The sequence below is a fragment of the Cygnus atratus genome, chromosome 1, assembly GCF_013377495.2.
Source record: "Cygnus atratus isolate AKBS03 ecotype Queensland, Australia chromosome 1, CAtr_DNAZoo_HiC_assembly, whole genome shotgun sequence".
NCBI classification, from domain to species: domain Eukaryota; kingdom Metazoa; phylum Chordata; class Aves; order Anseriformes; family Anatidae; genus Cygnus; species Cygnus atratus.
In genome coordinates this window covers 201,068,077-201,085,884 of record NC_066362.1, presented here as the reverse complement: position 1 = coordinate 201,085,884, position 17,808 = coordinate 201,068,077, and the positions used below count along the sequence as shown (strand labels likewise).

The following is a 17,808-nucleotide window of genomic DNA, read 5'->3' as shown; positions in this document are numbered from 1 at the left end:
AATTTAGGCAAAGTGCCAAGATGTTGCAAGGGAGTTCAGATATCTGACTCCCAGTGCTCCAATTATGCTGTTAATCAGTGAAAAGGCCTGAAGGAGAATACAGTTTATCCGCATGATAGATATTTTTGTACCACACTGCCTCTACCTAAGTTTAGAGTTTGATTCTGTGCTACTGAAATCAATGAAAATGCTACTGACTTTGGTGGCGGCGAAAATTTAGGCTAACAAGGTAACCTGTGCCAGAGCAATGCTATACTTACAGCAAGGGAACAACACAGGATGACTAACACATTGTATAAAGAACTGTTTTTTTTGTTGTAGCAGCTTTAATTTTGACATGAGCTCGTCATGAAGCTGACTTGTGCAGCTCAGTCAAGAGCAATTACACGCCATGCTTAATTGGTGAAGGCTCTGGTGCCCTCACCATGGTATGCCACGGTAAGCCGAGTCCTCAGGCAGCAGTGGGAGCATGGCCATGTGGAGCAGCTGGAAAGTGATGGCTGACAGCTTGTTCGCCCAAGTGAGAAGCCCCCCTGGTGATGCGCTTGAAGATGTGATAGATGAAAGAGTTTGTGATGCCCACAGTTTTGGAAGAGAGCCAGTGCTGGGGTGGAACTGCTCCAGCATTTGCATATGTAGATGGAGTAGCTCTGCTTTCCTGCTCTTGCCATGCTTCTTGACATCTTTCTTCTGGGTCTTATTCATGGCTTCTTTTGGTCCATTTTCTGAGGCTGGAGGGGACACGGCTGTTTCACGTTTTTGAGTATTTCTTTGTTTCTGACAAACAGAGGCTAAGGATTCCTGCTGATACAAGGCTCGCTCTCAGAAGTTACTCTGAACACGTTGGGTTGGTTCCTATAAAGCTGTCACCCTGATGATTCTTTGACTCATCACTTATTTACTCTCTCTGAAATGTTACTGAACTGGCTAATGCCCTTTTATTATTCCTCACTAGCTGTCAAGAAGCAGCAAAATTACACTAGTGTACATGAGGCAGTGAAAGCCGGTGATGTAGAACAACTTGCGTCAATGATAAAAAGCGGAGCTGGTATTAACGAGGTGGATTTAGTCCACAAGTTCACACCTTTGCACTGTGCTGCACACTCTGGAAGTCTGGAGGTAAAATATGATGTTGGTGTTCAGACACAGCAATGTTTTTGTGGGTTAATGTTTTCCTTCTTTGGTAGAGGCTGGGCACAAAATCACTGGCTTTGATCAAGCTAAATTAATAATCTCTGTCTGATTTTCTCAGTGAATATATTCACCAAGAAGAGAAGTACATTTTTTTAGTATCTCATTTTGCCGTTCTGAAGTCCCATCCACAGTTTACGTAGTTAACATGGACATATTTTACAAAATCAGTGATTTTCTTACTCCAAGAAAAGTGTGACTTATGGCCTCCCTTCCAGATTTATGACTTTCGTTTGTTTCTGTTGCATTCTTCTTTCTTTCAGGATGCCTAGAAAATCCGCTAGGATGTGTACACATCCTCTAGGATGTGTTCAGTCATGAAGGTGATTGAACCAAGTGAGAAGTGACATGACAGCATGTTCATTCTGTTTACCAGTGTTCTGTCCCATGCCTCATTCTCTAGAAATAGTGCTAATACGTTGTATTTTAATAAATAAAAACATTGAATATTGATGCAGAAATCAGCAGGTACTTGGTACATGAACATTTTGAATTTCCAGAAGGACTGAGCTGCTGTATTCAGCACAACATTTACCTCCTTGTTACAGCCTTCTTGCACAATATTTCAGCAATCTAACTTTGAAACAGCAAGGGCATGTATAACCATATAAAGAATAATGTCTCAAAGGAAAAAAATGTAAAATTCTTGCTAAACTTGAGAAATAATACGTGCAGTGCTGTTACTGGAATGTACAGAAACTGTCAAAAAATGCTGATGATCATGCTATCAACCCTAAAAATAGATTGCTTGCCCACCCTTTTCTACATGTATAAATTCTGCCACTTTTCATTTGAGTCTCCTACTTTGCAGTCAATGTATAAGACTTTATTGGATTATCCATCATCTAGTTGTTACTAAGCTCCTTGGTGGGAACAATGAAGGAACCAGGGGTGGAGCCTGGCCTAAAAGAAGATAGTAAATAACGATAATATATAACAAAAAGTTTTAACTAATTCTCCTACCTTTTTTTTTGATAGTCCTTAAAGCTTTCCATGGAAAGCAATAACTTGTGGTGGAAAAAGGTGAATAAAGCTAAGCTAAGCTGTGAAAGGATGAGAAGAGAGGTGGGATTACATGCACCCCAAGGAGCCTAATAACTGAAATGAGGCATTACATTTGGTTCATGGTGTTTTTCCTGCTGGTAATTTTAGCTGGAATTCAAGGGAGCATGTTTGCACCATTTTTCCAATGCTTTTACCTCATGCCATGTATATGTTCTCACAGATTACATTTTAAATCTGGAAGAGTAAAATTAAGAAGCCATTCTGTAAAATCAGCGCTAGGGTCTGAGTTAGTTGTTATTTGTGCTTTTGTACCCTCGGATGAGGCTTTGAAACTGTCTAACTCACCTGCTAGTGCATGCTCTGAGGTGTCATGTTTCCGTAAAGAAGTATTCTGATGCAGTTTTGACATATAACGTCTACTGTTAACTTACAGCTAAAATGTGCCTCAGACACGTGGTAAGAATAGTTAAATAACAAGAGTTTGTTTTTGGTTGAGCAGTGTCTTCACTGGTTGCTCTGGCACGGAGCTGACATAACCCAGGTAACTGTCAGAGGCTGGACTGCAGCACACCTTGCGGCTATCCGAGGACAGGATGCTTGCATGCAGGTATGTGTAAATATTTACTCTCAAGCAAAAGTAAGGCAGGCTTCAGTTTGGACACAGTCATTATGAAGATCAGCTGAGAGAGCTCTTAATGGAGCTGTGAGTATCTCATCTTCACGACATTACAGCTGGAACCGAGTTGCTGTTAAAACCAGTGCACTCATTTGTTCCATCTGCGCAAAGAGATTAATTTTGTGTAGTGACAGTGCCTTGAAGTTACTCCAGAGTTACCCAGCTGATCATTTCAAGTCACCCTGCTAGGCTACGTTTGCTTTTTCAGCTTGCTTTCTGAACTTAGGCTTTGTGTTTCTTTTAGGCTTTGTTAATAAATGGAGCAAACCTAGAAGCTCGAGACGACCGCGGGTGCACTCCGTCACACTTAGCTGCAGCCCATGGGCAGTCGTACACTTTACAAACCATGCTGCAAAGTGGAGCGGTGAGACTTTTACCTGCAGATCCCTAGTGCAGAGCCAAAGTCTGCTAGCCTTTTCCAACACAACTCTCATTAGTTTAACTGAGATTTGGGACTGTAGGTTAATCTTTGTTGGTATGTTCTTGTTGGCAAGTGTGGGAATTTATTTTTTGGGTAAGTTTCAATTTTTTTTTTGATTGTAAGACATGTTAGAGAAATGTTCCAAAAATCTAAAGAGAATCGATAATGTGGAACCCCATTTGACAGGGGATGTCACCAAATGAATATCAGGCACTGAGGTTGTTGTGATTTTTTGGACAAATCCTATTTAGGACAAATCCTATACAGTAAAAGACATAGACTGAAAAAAATCCAGATGTATATTTAAGAATAATCATCAACACATCGTTAGAACTATGTCTGAAAATATACCTTTTCTGCGTATATTATTTCAGTACAACCAAGAAACAGTGAAAAATACCCATCTTGGAATGGGGACTATTTATATGACATGAACTTTGAAAAACATTATTTGATGTGACGGAAATAATTTAACACAATGAACAGCTGGTTCCTATTTGTAAAATTTGTTTTGTGTCAAAGATTTGTAAATGAATGAATTAACCTGCTGTTCTCATTTCAGAATGCAAATGTTTCAGACAGGAACGACTGGAAGCCTGTTCATTATGCTGCTTTTCATGGTCGCTTGGGGTGTTTGCAGCTTCTTGTTAGATGGGGAGCATGTATAGATGATGTGGATAACAATGGAAACCTTCCAGGTATGTCAGGATAAATCATATGCTTTTTAATCTTTGGATTACAGTTGTTGTGGTATGTGATAATCTTAGCACACCTTAAGTAAAGCACACCTGTCAGCATTGGTTGGACAAGAGATACTGGTTTGATAGGACAAGGTGTAACAGTTTTAAACTAAAAGAGAGTAGGTTTAGATTAGATATAAGGAAGAAATTCTTCCCTCAGAGGGTGGTGAGGCCCTGGCACAGGCTGCCCAGAGAAGCTGTGGATGCCCCATCCCTGGAGGTGCTCAAGGCCAGGCTGGATGGGGCTTTGGGTAACCTGGGCTGGTGGGAGGTGTCCCTGCCCATGGCAGGGGGTTGGGACTGGATGGACTTTAAGGTCCCTTCCAACCCAAACCATTCTGTGATTCTATGATTTGCTAGTTGGTTCCATGCAATAAACATAGTCGCTCTGTTTTTATAATTATGAGGGAGTTCATAAAATCCCAAGTAGCTGTCAGTTGGCATCAGCATCCTATTCAGCTCCTGCTGCTCCTGGCAAGGCTCAGAGTTCATGGGCGCTGGAATAGCTCACGTTGGGAGCAGGCTCGTTCTGAGAGGGCAGCATCCCCTTGGCACGTGGTGGAGCACGTGTGCCGATGGAGGTCACAGGAGGGGAAAGGTAGGTTGGGCAGCAGGCAGGTCCAGCTGCTACCTGCTCTTTTTTGAATGTGTGCCAGGCTTGAATGGCTGTGCCAGTGTGAGCAGATTCTGGCATGTTCATATGCAGGTTTTGGTATCCAAACGTTTCTTAACTGGGTTGGTAAAACCGTTGTTCTCACTTACCTCTGATTTCCTCATCTTGATTTCTGGAATACCAGAATTTCTATATTATCTGCAGTCTGTACTCTTTTCATAATCATGTGCACAGTCACCTTAGCACAAAAAAAATGGCACTCTCTTCATAGTCTGTCTCTCCACCATCCCTCTGCCTAGCACACCACTGCCTCAGTCCTCTGTAAGTTGAATGTTGTTGCTCATACCCTTTGTTCTTGTTGCATCCTTTCCCTTTTAACATGTCTCCTTATGGTCAGTCATATTATTTGTTCCAAATAGCATATTTTTTCCCTCCAATAACTCGTTTAGAGGTTTAGAGTTATCCTTTTAAATCCATTTTCAAAATCTTTTATCCTCTGTTAAGCACTATTTATCCAGTAAACCGATATCTATGTTTTGTTTTTCAAACCTGGGTTTTGTTAAAGGATGTGAGGCTCTTACATCCCGGTAGGACATCCTGTGTATTGGCTCAAGCGATAAAGGTTCATGATGTTAGGAACCCTGGTGGCAGCATAGAAGGTAGTTTTGTTTGCGTTTGGGAACACTTCCCTGATATCACAACCTATTATGGAGATACGGTGAATACCAGCACAGTTCCACTTAAATGCTCTGTATATATGTGTTAGCAGAACATTGCTTTTCTTACTCTTCTGACATCTACAGAAGCTGGTTTGTCCAGCCTTTGTTCTGTTTCATTTGATCCTCGTACCATCCAGAGGAAAGAAAATGCTTTGTAACACTCCTAATAAATGATTAATAGAAGTGTTATGTTATACAGATTAGAGTATTTTCCTCAGCTTCTGAAACAGTAAAGTAAATTTAAATCATTTTTACATAATTCAGCTTCAGGATTAGCTGGCCAGTGCTGTAATTTTACCTGAGTATACTGAAAGGAGTTTACTGAGGTTGCAATGCCATACTCCTAAAACTTAAGAAATGTAAGATTGCGTCTTTTCATAGAATCATAGAATCATGTTTATGTTATGGCAGAGGTTTTAATTATCTAAAAAACTATTTTTTTTTGAAGAACACTGGGTCATTCAGTGCCCTGAATAGTCTGCATTCATTAATTCAACATTTTGTTTTCTATCTGTATTCAGGTTTTGGCCATGCTTCACTTATTTCTTACCAGTTAAGCCTGTTCTAAATGTAATATTAATTTAATCATAGTGTGGCACCTGAATTTTTCACAGACATGGTTCTTTCACTCACTGCTTGGAGAAGAGTGAATAGTGTTAGCCTGATTTTATAACAGGTGAGATGAAACACCGAGAAGTTGGGATCCCAACACCAGTTACCCACTGCCTATTTGTGATGCCTGAGACAAAGTTTCTCAAAGTTCTCAGCACTAAGCAGCATATTTTATGTTAACATCACAAAACACTTTGGCTTTGGTCTTAAGTGCAAGTTACACATTGGGCACTAACTACTAAGCAACACACAGGTTAAAAGCTGTCCATGAAAAATTCCTTTATGTGTCTTCCATAGCATCCCACTGGAACTTTGCACAAAGACATGGACAGAATACAACTCTCTAATGTATTTTTCCTCTTCTGTTTTTGCAGAAAGCCTCGAGCTTTTTTGACTGCTTTCTGCATAGGGCAGACATTTAATACAGTTTCATTCCAAAAGGTGAAGTTTCATCCCTGAGATTCTTGCATATCTGAAAGAGGATTTGTAAGAGTTGAGTCAGTTTTGCACCAGCTGACTAGTAACCAGAAGTTCACTTTAAGAAGTTACCTTTTCTTTTCACTTTGTCCTAACTAACTCACTGAAAAAAACTAAGATAATGTGAAAAACTGTCCTGATTTCACTGAAGCTCGGATTTTGGGTCCTCTGTAATGAGTCCACCTAGGAGAATGAAGTCAGATCAGAGCTGCTGAGCAGTGAGATTTCAGTTCATGGGGAACAGGAGACCCCAGCAGCGCGCTCTCCTAGCTAGAGCTCAAAGGTTTCTCGGCAGTGTTGTGTTGTCTCCCGCCATCAGCTCTGCCAGGGAATTTTCTTTGCAGATCCCACCCTTGACAGCTTTCTTCTACCTCCTTTGCATACAGCTGGACTCTGTCTTGGATAGGAGCTGAGCATCCCCTGCCCAACTGAAGCTGCACCCTTTTGTTATGCAGTGTTGGATGGCTCAGGTGCTGGTGGAGGAGCTAGATCTAACTGGTAGTGAGAGCACTGCTTTCTTGGTGGTCAGCAGTGCTTTGCTCTAACCTACTTTGTTTTACCTTGGGCTACAGCACATCTGGCAGCAATGGAAGGACACCTGCATTGCTTTAAGTTCTTGGTCAGTAAAATGGCCAGTGTCGTGCACACGCTGAAAGCCAGGAATGACCATGGAGAGACTCCAAGGGACTTGGCTGAGCGCTTCTATAAGGATAATATTCTGCAATATATTAACGGTGTGGAAAAAGAGGGGGAGCATTCAGAGACACAGGAAGGTGAGCGTGGATCAAACACTAAAATTTTATTAAAATTTATACTGTTAAAATAGGTGTAGTTTTGTAAAACACTTCATTCTGAAAACTTATATGAGAATTACAACCTTCATATCACCAATGTAAGGAACAGCTACTGCTTTCAATAGTTATTGCACTTACTGATAGCTAAAGTCTGGGGTACTCAATGTGATTTTATAAATGTCTTTGATTTATAATAATTGAAATATAAATTGTCACACTGTTGCACTATGAATACCAAGTTACGCATGTTCTTCTTAGACTCCAGCAGAAATCCAGAATAGCTGTATAATTTTCATGAGTTTTCAGATTTGCCGGCTCAGAATTCTTTACTTACACTGAATAACAATTCAGCCTGGAAATGTTTTACTAAAATTAAGGTTACTTGTTAACCAGCAATACTACTGCGGTCAGAACAGCCAAAAGATGCAAGTGTGGCAAGCTTCCTAAAGACAACATTCCACAGAGCAAAGATATAAGAATTACTCCTTCACCTTTCTACTTTTTCCAGGCATTTACTTTCCTTATCTGCTAGTCTTTTGTCATTATACTTATATGTATATATGTCAATATTCTCTCTCTCTCTCTCTCTCTATATATATATATATATATAAATATAACTGGAAAAATCAAATTTTCCCTATGAGTAGTTTTTTACCAAGAAGTAGACTAGTTTATATATTTGGTTAGGCTGTGGAATTCAAAATAGGCAAATGACTCTAGTTACCACCAGTAATAGAACATTAACTACGAAACAAAGGTATTCCAGATCTTTGAAATTCATCTCCAAGCTGTATAAGATGCCTTCAGCCATAACCGAGACATGTTTAGTCAAGTCTGTGATGAACAGTGCTAGTTATGCAGCTGTGTTTTAACTGATTAAAGATGCATTAACCTGGCTAGCTACAGCTATGAAATTTCCGTGAATAAGTTAAGAGAGAAGCAAGCTGTATGAGACAAATATGAACATGTTTAGAGGAATTACTGGTATCTGTTTGGAAATGTGTGTTTCGTTTTCAGTTTTAGCTTTCCCAGCCCATAGCGCTGCTTTCAAAGGGGACTTGCTGGTACTTAGAAGATTAGTGAAAAGTGGAGTAATCAATATTAATGAGCGGGATGATAAGGGATCCACTCTCATGCACAAAGGTCAGTAATTATGATTTGTGTTTCAGCTTGTTACCATTTGTTGCTGGCTTGTTTACTTAGTTTTTCAAGTGGCTGCTCATCAGATAAACTTAATGAAAAACAGTGTCTCATTTCCTGAGGGCTTGAAAGGGCAACCCTGAAAAACATATTTTGTGATGTATGTGTGTGTAGTTGTCACTTTAAAAACAAAATAACTAAGCTGAAGTAAATACAGAAAGTTTATATGAAAAAGAAAACAACATCTAAACTGAAATTTATTATTTTTTTAATCAGGTGAGATGTCAGTTTTAGAAACATGGGTTAGTTAGTCATAACAGTGATCTGTGTTATGGTCTGGGCCTTTATTTACTGAACATATTGCTACCGTGGAGATGTGTTATAAAAACCACAACAAGGTAATTTGTTATATGTTGTGGAGGAAGCTTAACTTCTTGTATCTAACAACTTGATTTGCAGTGGAGTGCTAGCATTACAGAAGAATGGTCCTCTTGTGTCTGGGGTTTTCTTATTAATGTCTGAAAGATGAATCACAGAATTGAAGGGGTTAGAAGGGACCTCGAGAGATCATCGGGTCCAACGCCGCCTGCCAAAGCAGGTTCCTTAGAGCAGGCTGCCCAGGTAGGTGTCCAGACGGGCCTTGAATATCTCCAGAGAAGGACACTGCACAACCTCCCTGGGCAGCCTGTTTCAGTGCTCCGTCACCCTCACCGTGAAGAAGTCCTTTTGCATGTTGGTGCGGAACTTCCTGGGCTCCATCTTGTGGCCATTACCCCTTGTCCTGTCCCCACAAACCACTGAAAAGAGGTTGGCCAAATCCCTCTGTCTGTCACACTTAAGATATTTATAAACATTGATAAGATCCCCTCTCAGTCGTCTTTTCTCAAGGCTGAACAGACCCAGGTCTCTCAGCCTTTCCTCATAGGAAGCTCCAGGCCCCGTATCATCTTTGTGGCTCTCTGCTGGACTCTTTCCAGGAGATCCCTGTCTTTTTTGTACTGGGGAGCCCAGAACTGGACACAGTACTCCAGGTGAGGCCTGACCAGGGCAGAGTAGAAGGGGGAGGATCACCTCCCTTGACCTGCTGGCCACGCTCCTTTTAATGCACGCCAGGATCCCATTGGCCTTATTGGCCACCAGGGCACACTGCTGGCTCATGGTCAGCCTGTCCCGTGAAATGGGAGAGAAAAGAGATAAAGTATTCTTGTAATATGCTTTTAACACTATTTCCTACAATTCTTTTTGATTAGATAAAAATAGAATTTTTAAAAAGATAACTGAAGTTCTTATTAAAAAAAAATATGAAGGGATTTTAAAAGTGTTTTCTACATTCCTTCCTACCCCTTTTTCTTAGAATGTTGCTACTTGTTTCATCCCCAATCTTTACGTGCGGTGTTGATGAAATGTTGAGGGAAATTTTATGGTTGATTGTCTTTGCATTTCCTAATTTTTTGTATATGAAAACAAACATGACACATATCCAAATGGGTTTCTGTGAGAGACAGAATTTTTCTTCCGTGAGAAAAGGGGCTGGCTGTTTTCAGCCAGACATGCCAAGTACCATCCTCCATATGTGAGACATCGTTCCTGGGGACCACGAGGCATGGGCAGTAGCCACGCTAGATCACACGATTAGGCAAAGCTGTTGCGTTGGGCTGCAGATGAGAAGCATTGCCTTGAGGGTGTGGCCCAAGAAGTGATGTACCTGTAGCTCCAGCACAAAGCTCCCGCTTCTCTCCTTCTCTGTGAGCCAGCGCTGTATGCCCTGGATTGGTCCAACCAACCCCGTGTGAGGTGTGGGAGCCCAGAGCCAGGGAAAGGTGACAGTACTTTGCTGCAAGTGGGTGACGTGTAGACCTCAAAGCAAGAGCGTGCGAGGCAGCAGGTATCTGTGTGCCTTGTGCTCAGTGCTTGAGACTGAGCAAGTTTAGTTTAGCTCCTCTCCAGCAAGAGTTGCAAGTAAATTTCCAGGACTAGAAAGAGGCACAAAAACACATTGCAGGATCTCCCCTAAAAATGGGCATGCCCATACGGCTTAAGCATCTTGAAACGCAGGCTTCTCTGAAATAGCATCTCACCTGTGGGGTCTTAATGAACCCACCCTCTGGCACATTGAACTGTGTCAAGAGGGGGACGTATGAGGTTTGAAACACTTCAGTTGAATACATCTGACTTGCATGCACCTTCCTTTCCCCAGCTGCCGCACAGGGGCACGTCCATTGCTTACAGTGGTTGCTTGAAATGGGAGCTGACTGTGACATTACAGATGATGCTGGAGAGACTCCAAAGGATGTAGCCAAGAGGTAACAACACATATCATGTAGCTCAGTCGTTTATTTGCTTACTATTTATATATCAATATCAAGTCAGCTTTCTTGTAATTACTTCTGATTTTCAGTGATGGAGGGAGGAAAAGGTCAAGTCCATGAATTCCAGTTCTGAGTAACAAGCAAAGCAGTACTGTAGCTGTAAAAGGTTTTATGTTTACCTTGTTTTTTTTTGAACATGGTGAGACATAAAAGGTGAAAAGTAACTGATCTGCAAAAGGAAGGTCGTAAGCCTATATGCTCCAACTGCACAAAGTAAATGAGAACTAAAGAAAGCCGACTGATTTTTGCCTTAATAAAAATAATGCAGTTGCTGATGAGATTCAGTTAAGAAATCCTGCAAAGGAAAAGATCTCTCTGATGTGGGAGTCATCGCCATAAGATTTCAATGAGGCAGAGCTCATGCTGGGAGAATACTGCAGAAAGTAGATCAGCTGCTCATAGTTTGTGTACCAATGCTTCCTTCAACCCTGAAACCCCCTCCTATAAATGGGGACATGAAGAGTTTCAGGAAGTTTCTGTCACATGCGGGCAGCATGGCAATGCTTTCGCAGATTACGGGGATATATCAGTGTAGGTTAACTGTTCTCTCGGCAGATTTGCTCAACTGGCAGCTGTGGAACTTTTGGCACAAAGAACTGGAGACAGTAACTCCAGTGATGAAGAACTAGATGCAAACAATGCACAATTTTTTGAAAGACATGGTGTGGAAGGGAGTACGGATAGCAAAGAAGATTTAATCCTGGATAAAGCAGAGAAAAGGAACGCACGCAGTAAGCATTTTCATCACTCCTTATTTCAAAAGATAGTCTCGAGACATTCTGTTCCTACTTGCACATTTTCTGCTAACTGCTGCGATTTTTTTTTTGTTGTAGGATGAGTTTGTTGACAGGGTATCTGTACTGATGAGTATTCAAACAAATTGTAGAAAATTAGGAAGCATAGTGCAGGACAGTCAGAACATACCTGTTACACTGTCTTAATCTGTGTTGGTGAAACCACATTGGATTGCTCCTTGTTTCTGAGAGCTGTCTGTTGTGTGGGTGTCAGATACATCTCAGTATCTGCTGAGCAGTGTGATTTCTGTGTTTGTGAGACTCTTTTCCAGGCTATTGGTTTTCAGCATGACTGTCTTCAGTTCTCTCTGTGCATTTTCCCTACCTGGAGATCCCTGTCTTACAGTAAGGGCCTATCGCAAGATTCAAGAACTTCAGCATCTTCTAGAAATTGCCTACAGCAACTACAGACAACTGGGAGGAATAACGGAGGAGGAGAAGAAGATGAAAAAAGAACAAAGGGAGGTTGAGAAGTAAGGTTAACTTGCTCTGGTAATGTTTAACTCAGTGAGGCCCATTTTAAAGCCTTCTTTAAGGCTACCTTACACTCAAATGGTTTTGGCCATTCTGTCTTTTCCACTTAACAACTTTAGCCAGGCCAAAAAGAAAAGGACTTCAGTGATTTGCCTGGCCATTTCTAGACTTCTACGACCAGGATTAGCCTTACAGCACAACACAGATTTTTGATGGGCCTGTACTTCTTGTGCTTGTGCAGGACTACCTCTTCTGCCTTCAGGTTTTCTTGCAGTGTATGTGCAGTAGGCTGCACATAAGTCCTGACTATGCTTTTTTTTTTTTTTCGTCAAGGATGCTGAATACAGGTATGCACTTTAATAAGTCTGAATAGAAGCATTAGTCTTAGCATGGCTTGCATGGAAGTGCATATACAGGCGGAATTATTTAATGACCTGTTATATTTCTTTGTCAAGGGCAGTATATTTCTGTGCTCGTGAAGACATTAGATCATATCCAGATCACAAAAATAGAAATCGCAGCGAACCTCCCCTTGCATGTGAAGCATTTTCCATAGTTTCTGCCTAATTCTCAGGGTCTCTGTTAAATAAAAGGTTTCTGTTAGATGGGTTTGGTGTTTAGATGGGCAGACTGTCTAAGTTTTAAAGAAATGCCTCTATTTCTCTTAAAGATTTAGACCATAAACAATAAAGCAACATCCTGTCCCTACCTCTATCTGTCAAACATTTGGCTACATATTGTTCTTAATTCTTGTAGATAAGCATGTCCATGTCCATTATGTGTTTGGGCCACTGCAAACCACACGTTACTAGAGTAATATGTTTGCAGCACTGGAAAAGTCACTGTTGACTAATGACAGAAATTAGAGCTCGTTTTGGATACAGCAGCTATTGAAAAGCTGCCAGTGCCTGTTAGAGAGCTCTGGTAAGGCTCATTAAGAGATTTTGCTTTCTGTGGCGTGTGGGGCGAAACTAGTAAAACAGTAATTGTGAGGGTCTCTGAGGGATGTCATCTGCAGAGGCCAGAGAGCATCCCTAGATCCAGTCTGGCCTTTTGAAACTGAAATACTGCTCCTCAGGACACTGAGAGAGACCTATGTATAAACCCCAAGATACTTGTATCGTATTCTAGAAAACCTCCTTATTTAAAAATACTTATCAACAGCAACATTTTACTAGATGAAAAGCAGGAATTGCCACTTGGGAAGGTTACTCTAGCAGATTTTGAAAATGTCTGCTTTAGTTCAGATTTGCTGGCTGTAAGAGGCCTGGTGGGAGCTGCTGCGCAGGGCCAGGCTGTATGGCATGGAAACAAATGCCACCGCGTGTGTGCCACACACTGCTGGAGCTGTGCCTCACAAATCCAGAGTGTGCAAGAAGTCATCCTGTTCCCCCAGGCGCTGAGTTACCTGCAAAAGCACAGGTCGTTCTTACAGTGTCAGTAAGACTGATAGAGCCTGGTCGCTTTGGACAGTGAGTCAGGAATCTTTTGGTCTGGGAAACGCAGTAGCTCGTCTGTCAGCTTTTTTTTCCTGCCACGCTATTTGAATCCACAGGGCAGACGTCTCCCTTTTCCTTTTACCAGTATTCCGTCTTTGTAGCTGGGCTAACTCGTTGTGCTACAGAGGAGCGCCAGCTCAACTCCAGATGACTCAGCTGTTGAGGTCACTTGTTGTTATAAGAATATATCGGCATTATGTCTCAGCTAACCAGTTCCAGGAATCTCAGTTAATTTAGTAGCCACTGTGGGGATGACTGATGAGAACTTGTGCAACTGTTTGTCAGCCAGTGCCTCTGCTTTCCTTCAGTCGGTGCCATGCAGGCTGTCATTTGATCATTCCTCATTTGTGGTTAACCCAATCACTTTAGGAAGGATGTGGAGGAACCAGCCATAAATGAAGAAACTGCCCCTGGCTTGTCTAGAATACCAGTTTTATGCCTATTCCCTGTTTCCTGCCAACTCTTCTACCTCTTGGGCACTTCTCCCTGTTCTGCAGCTGGAGATGGACCTGGGTTACAGTCTTCTCAAAACCCTGCGGCTGGCTCAATGTGTGGGAAGACGTCGCCATCTCGTGGTAGAGATGGTCGTGCGCTGAGCACAGGTGACTGCGGGGAGGGACAAACAGCAGATGCTGAAGCTTTTGCAAATGGTCTTGAGCCAGGAGCAGCCTGTAACTGCAGTTTTCTGCTGTGACTAACCTGCTCCTGAAAAGAAACAACACGTGGAGTAGCCAGGACATGCTTGGATGTGCTTTATGCTCTGGTTGTCTCCTTTGCTTTTGGCAGGGCTGTGCAGGAGCTGGAGGCTCAGCTGGAATACGAGCGAGTCAGGCGGGAGAAGCTGGAGAGCCAGCTGGATGACTACCGTGCTGAGATAGGCCACCTGAGAGAGAGCCTGGAGAAAACCCACACCCTGCCTGCTCTCCCCCTGGTGCGTGCCACCCGAACGCCCCCTTTCCTGGAGCATGGGACAGAGGCTTGTCCCACTGCTTGTGCACATTCATTCCTGCTAAGATTCCCCAGCATGGTGCTAGGAAATACCGGAGTAAACGTGTCAGCAGCTTTCAGCTTGGGACACTGAAGCAAGCAGCAGCCTTTGCTGCATCCTGACAGCGTCTCTGCTCTGAAAAGATAGCAGTTTCTCCTTGTGCCCTGGCAGAGAAGCATCTGTATTCTTGCAGGATAGCTCTTCTCCTTGTCATTAGGTTTGATTTCCTCCCTTTTACTCCAGACTGGGAAGTGAATGGGTGGAGTGCTGTACTGCTGTGTGCAATGACTGATTTCAGTGAGTGGTCTCGTGTCATCATAATTATCAAGTCCACTGACAGCAAAGCAGATACTGGTATGAACGCTTGGTTGACTTAGCAGGCAAAGATAGAAAACTTAGAGACATTTTTAATCAAATCTGACAACAGATCAGAAGTTCACTTGCTAAGTTTGGGGACAGGAGAGCTGGCTTTTCAGGTCTTCCCCTGCCACATATAATCTCCCACAAGACAATGTGAAAAGTCAATGTCCCATTTCTCAGATCTTTGCCATCCAGTCCAGCCTTTGGTGAGGCTCCTGGGTTCCTCCTGCTATGGCTGGTGGGAAGCGGTGCGCAGTGACACTGCTGGGTCATCCAAAGATAGAGCCAGTGTGAAAGGCGCGTGGCCTGGCCGTTCCTGGCTGTTCCCTGCTGTTCTTGGACCTTTGGTGACCAGCTGTTTTGGCCATTACGCTGCCTTGGCTCTGCGACTGGTTGTAGGCCCTGCTACAACCAGTCTAAAAGTCAGCTGAGGAGTCACTGACAATGTGGGGCACTTGGATTTAGAGCCTTCCTCTGCCAAAGAGGGGCCTGAAGACGCGTCCCCAGGGGATGCTTTGGCCAGCACAGTGTCAGCTCTACTGAGATGGTGCCATATTCACTCCCCTGCTTATGGTTGGGTGGCCACTGTAACTCCATATTCACAGATCCAGAGGGAGTGAGGGAGGGAAAACAGCTGCACAGGCTGTTAGGGCAGTCATATGGGATGGGGATGCTGGTCTGCGCTTCACATGGAACATTTATTTCCTGGAGGAGAAATTGGGTTGCTGGATAAGGGATAACAGTACTGCCTCCTCAGCCAGGTTTGAATGACACCCTGGTATTTGGAGCATCCCTACTGGACAAGGGTCCTTTTCCAAGCGTGATGGGAAAAAATGCTTAGTGAGCGCTCTGGGCAGGAAACAAGCAGCTAGAGCTCAGTTTTGCTACTGTTTAAGCCATGTGTGGGTTTAGCCTTCGCTTGAGTAGTTAAATGTGGACTGCGGGGCCCTTTGGCTGTACCAAGTCCCCTACTGGATAGCCAGTACGAATGGTACTTTTGCAGACAGTTACCATCTTTCCAGCATGTCCTACTTATCACCTGCCGAGTCAAATGGCTTTAAAGGCCACTGAAACATTTCTAAGAAATTTATGAAGAGCTCCCAAAAATACCGGCTTTTGCTTAGGAGGCTTCTGAGCCACAGAGCAGTCAGGGAATTGCTGTTGTTTTCTTGCAGCTTTCCCTTGGTAGCCCTAAAGGGAACTTGCATTACACAGCTCGTTCCATCTCCATCTACCCCCTCCCCTGGTTTCTTCCTCCTGCCCTCCCTTACAGGACTGTTTCTGCACCCCTCCTGCGTACAGTTTCCCCTTTCTGTTACCTGTCCCTGCTTTCCTTGCCACCACGTACACACCGTGAAGCTCCTACAGGTGTTTGCTTCCCGTTATGTCCTCGGAGCTGAGCTCTTCCATGCTGCTGCCACCCTCTGGCTGGCCAAGTGCTTTCTCCTTTTGAAAAAAAAGCCACTTTCTGCTTCCACAGCACACTTTTAAGAAGTTACCCATTCTACCCACCTGGCAGGTTTAAAAATCTGGCACACCTATGACATAGTGCCCCCATTCCTATGGTGGAGGAGTGGCTGTAGGTGGTTTGCTACCAGTAGCAGTCTGGGAAAGCCCCCCTGGCCATTAGGTTAATGGTGATCAATCACATTGACACGTGATTACACGTCGATAGCTGAGACAGGAGGCAACTTCTGATTGAGGCAGATTTTCAAAAACTGCTGTGACTGCTGTAACCAAGGGACCTTCGCATTTTACCCTGCTGCGACTGCCAGCTCATGCCCTGCCACTATGTTCTACCCCAGCTTCAGCACAAACACAATATTCTGTGGTTATTAAAGCCATGGATTTCTAAAACCTGTCCTGGGAGGTAGCAGGTTTAAGCGATGGCTGTTTAACAGCTGTAACATCCTTTGTTTCAGGAAGCTGGAACTATCTCCAGTTCTGGCAAAGAGAAAAAGAAAGTAAAGAAGAAACCAGCCTGCAACTCTGGCGGAGTGTTTGTGAGACTGCGCTGAGGACTGAACCTCAGACGAGGGGCTGGCAGACTTGAGGAGGTAGAGTGGCAATATTCTACACAGTGTAAAGTGTTTGCATAGCCCAGTTCCACAGATGAGCTGTGGTTCACTGAATTTCATTGAACTATTCTCCTAGTTCTCTGGCCTAGAATATACTTTTAAATCACTGCAACAGCATAAAAACAAAAACAACAGAAAACCCCACTGTTGGACTTCTCTTCCTGTCCAGGTAGTAGTTAACAGCTTTACAAGCCGTAGCATTTGAGAGACAACTGCAGCAACGTCATGGGACCTAGGGTTTGAGGAAAGTATCCTCATCTACTAGTCTTTGTACTACTACCTTAAAGAAATAAAAGAAAATAAAGCACCTTACCTCAGACAGAACCAGCAACATGGACCTGAAGCAGTGTCTGGAACAAGTACTTGCTGAACTGCACAAACAGGTGCCAGACCCCTCACTTTCCACCTTCAAGCCATTCCTAAATAAGCCCTGAAGCTACTCCTTCCTGAGGTGCCAGATGAACTGCAGCCGTGGGCCCCTGAGTCTAAACCAAGGCTGAGGATGTCACTAGGTTACAGGGCATGTTGTGGTTAGAAACAGCAATCCTGACATCCCTGCCTAAAAAACCATTTCATGGCTTTACATATAACAAAAATTGTTCTCTTATCTGCATGCTATTATGAAGTTATTTTGCTCTGGAAAATCAATGCATTAATATTTTGGCTGTCTTGCTTCCAATAAATTTTTATAAATGGTAATTTGCTAGTACTTCAATCCTCATCTACTTTCTCATTAGCTACCTAAGGAAACAATCTCTAAGTTTCAAAATTACTGACAAAAATCAAATTGTATATGTGTGCATACACAAGAGACTGGGGGAGAGGCTTGCTACAGAACAGCATAAGCCTCGTTACAGA

At 43.0% G+C, this 17,808-nt stretch overlaps 1 protein-coding gene across 1 annotated transcript; it reads left to right on the top strand.

Moving 5' to 3' along the window:
- The first annotated feature begins 425 nt into the window (after window positions 1-425).
- Window positions 426-17,544, top strand: ANKRD42 (ankyrin repeat domain 42). The gene is made up of 12 exons (XM_035571203.1): window positions 426-438; window positions 956-1,119; window positions 2,696-2,803; window positions 3,117-3,236; window positions 3,856-3,991; window positions 7,027-7,227; window positions 8,266-8,391; window positions 10,586-10,691; window positions 11,313-11,488; window positions 11,898-12,024; window positions 14,311-14,455; window positions 16,795-17,544. The coding sequence occupies exons 1-12, from the start codon at window positions 426-428 to the stop codon at window positions 16,888-16,890; spliced, it is 1,518 nt and encodes a 505-aa protein (XP_035427096.1). The 3' UTR covers window positions 16,891-17,544.
- The last annotated feature ends 264 nt before the right edge of the window (window positions 17,545-17,808 follow it).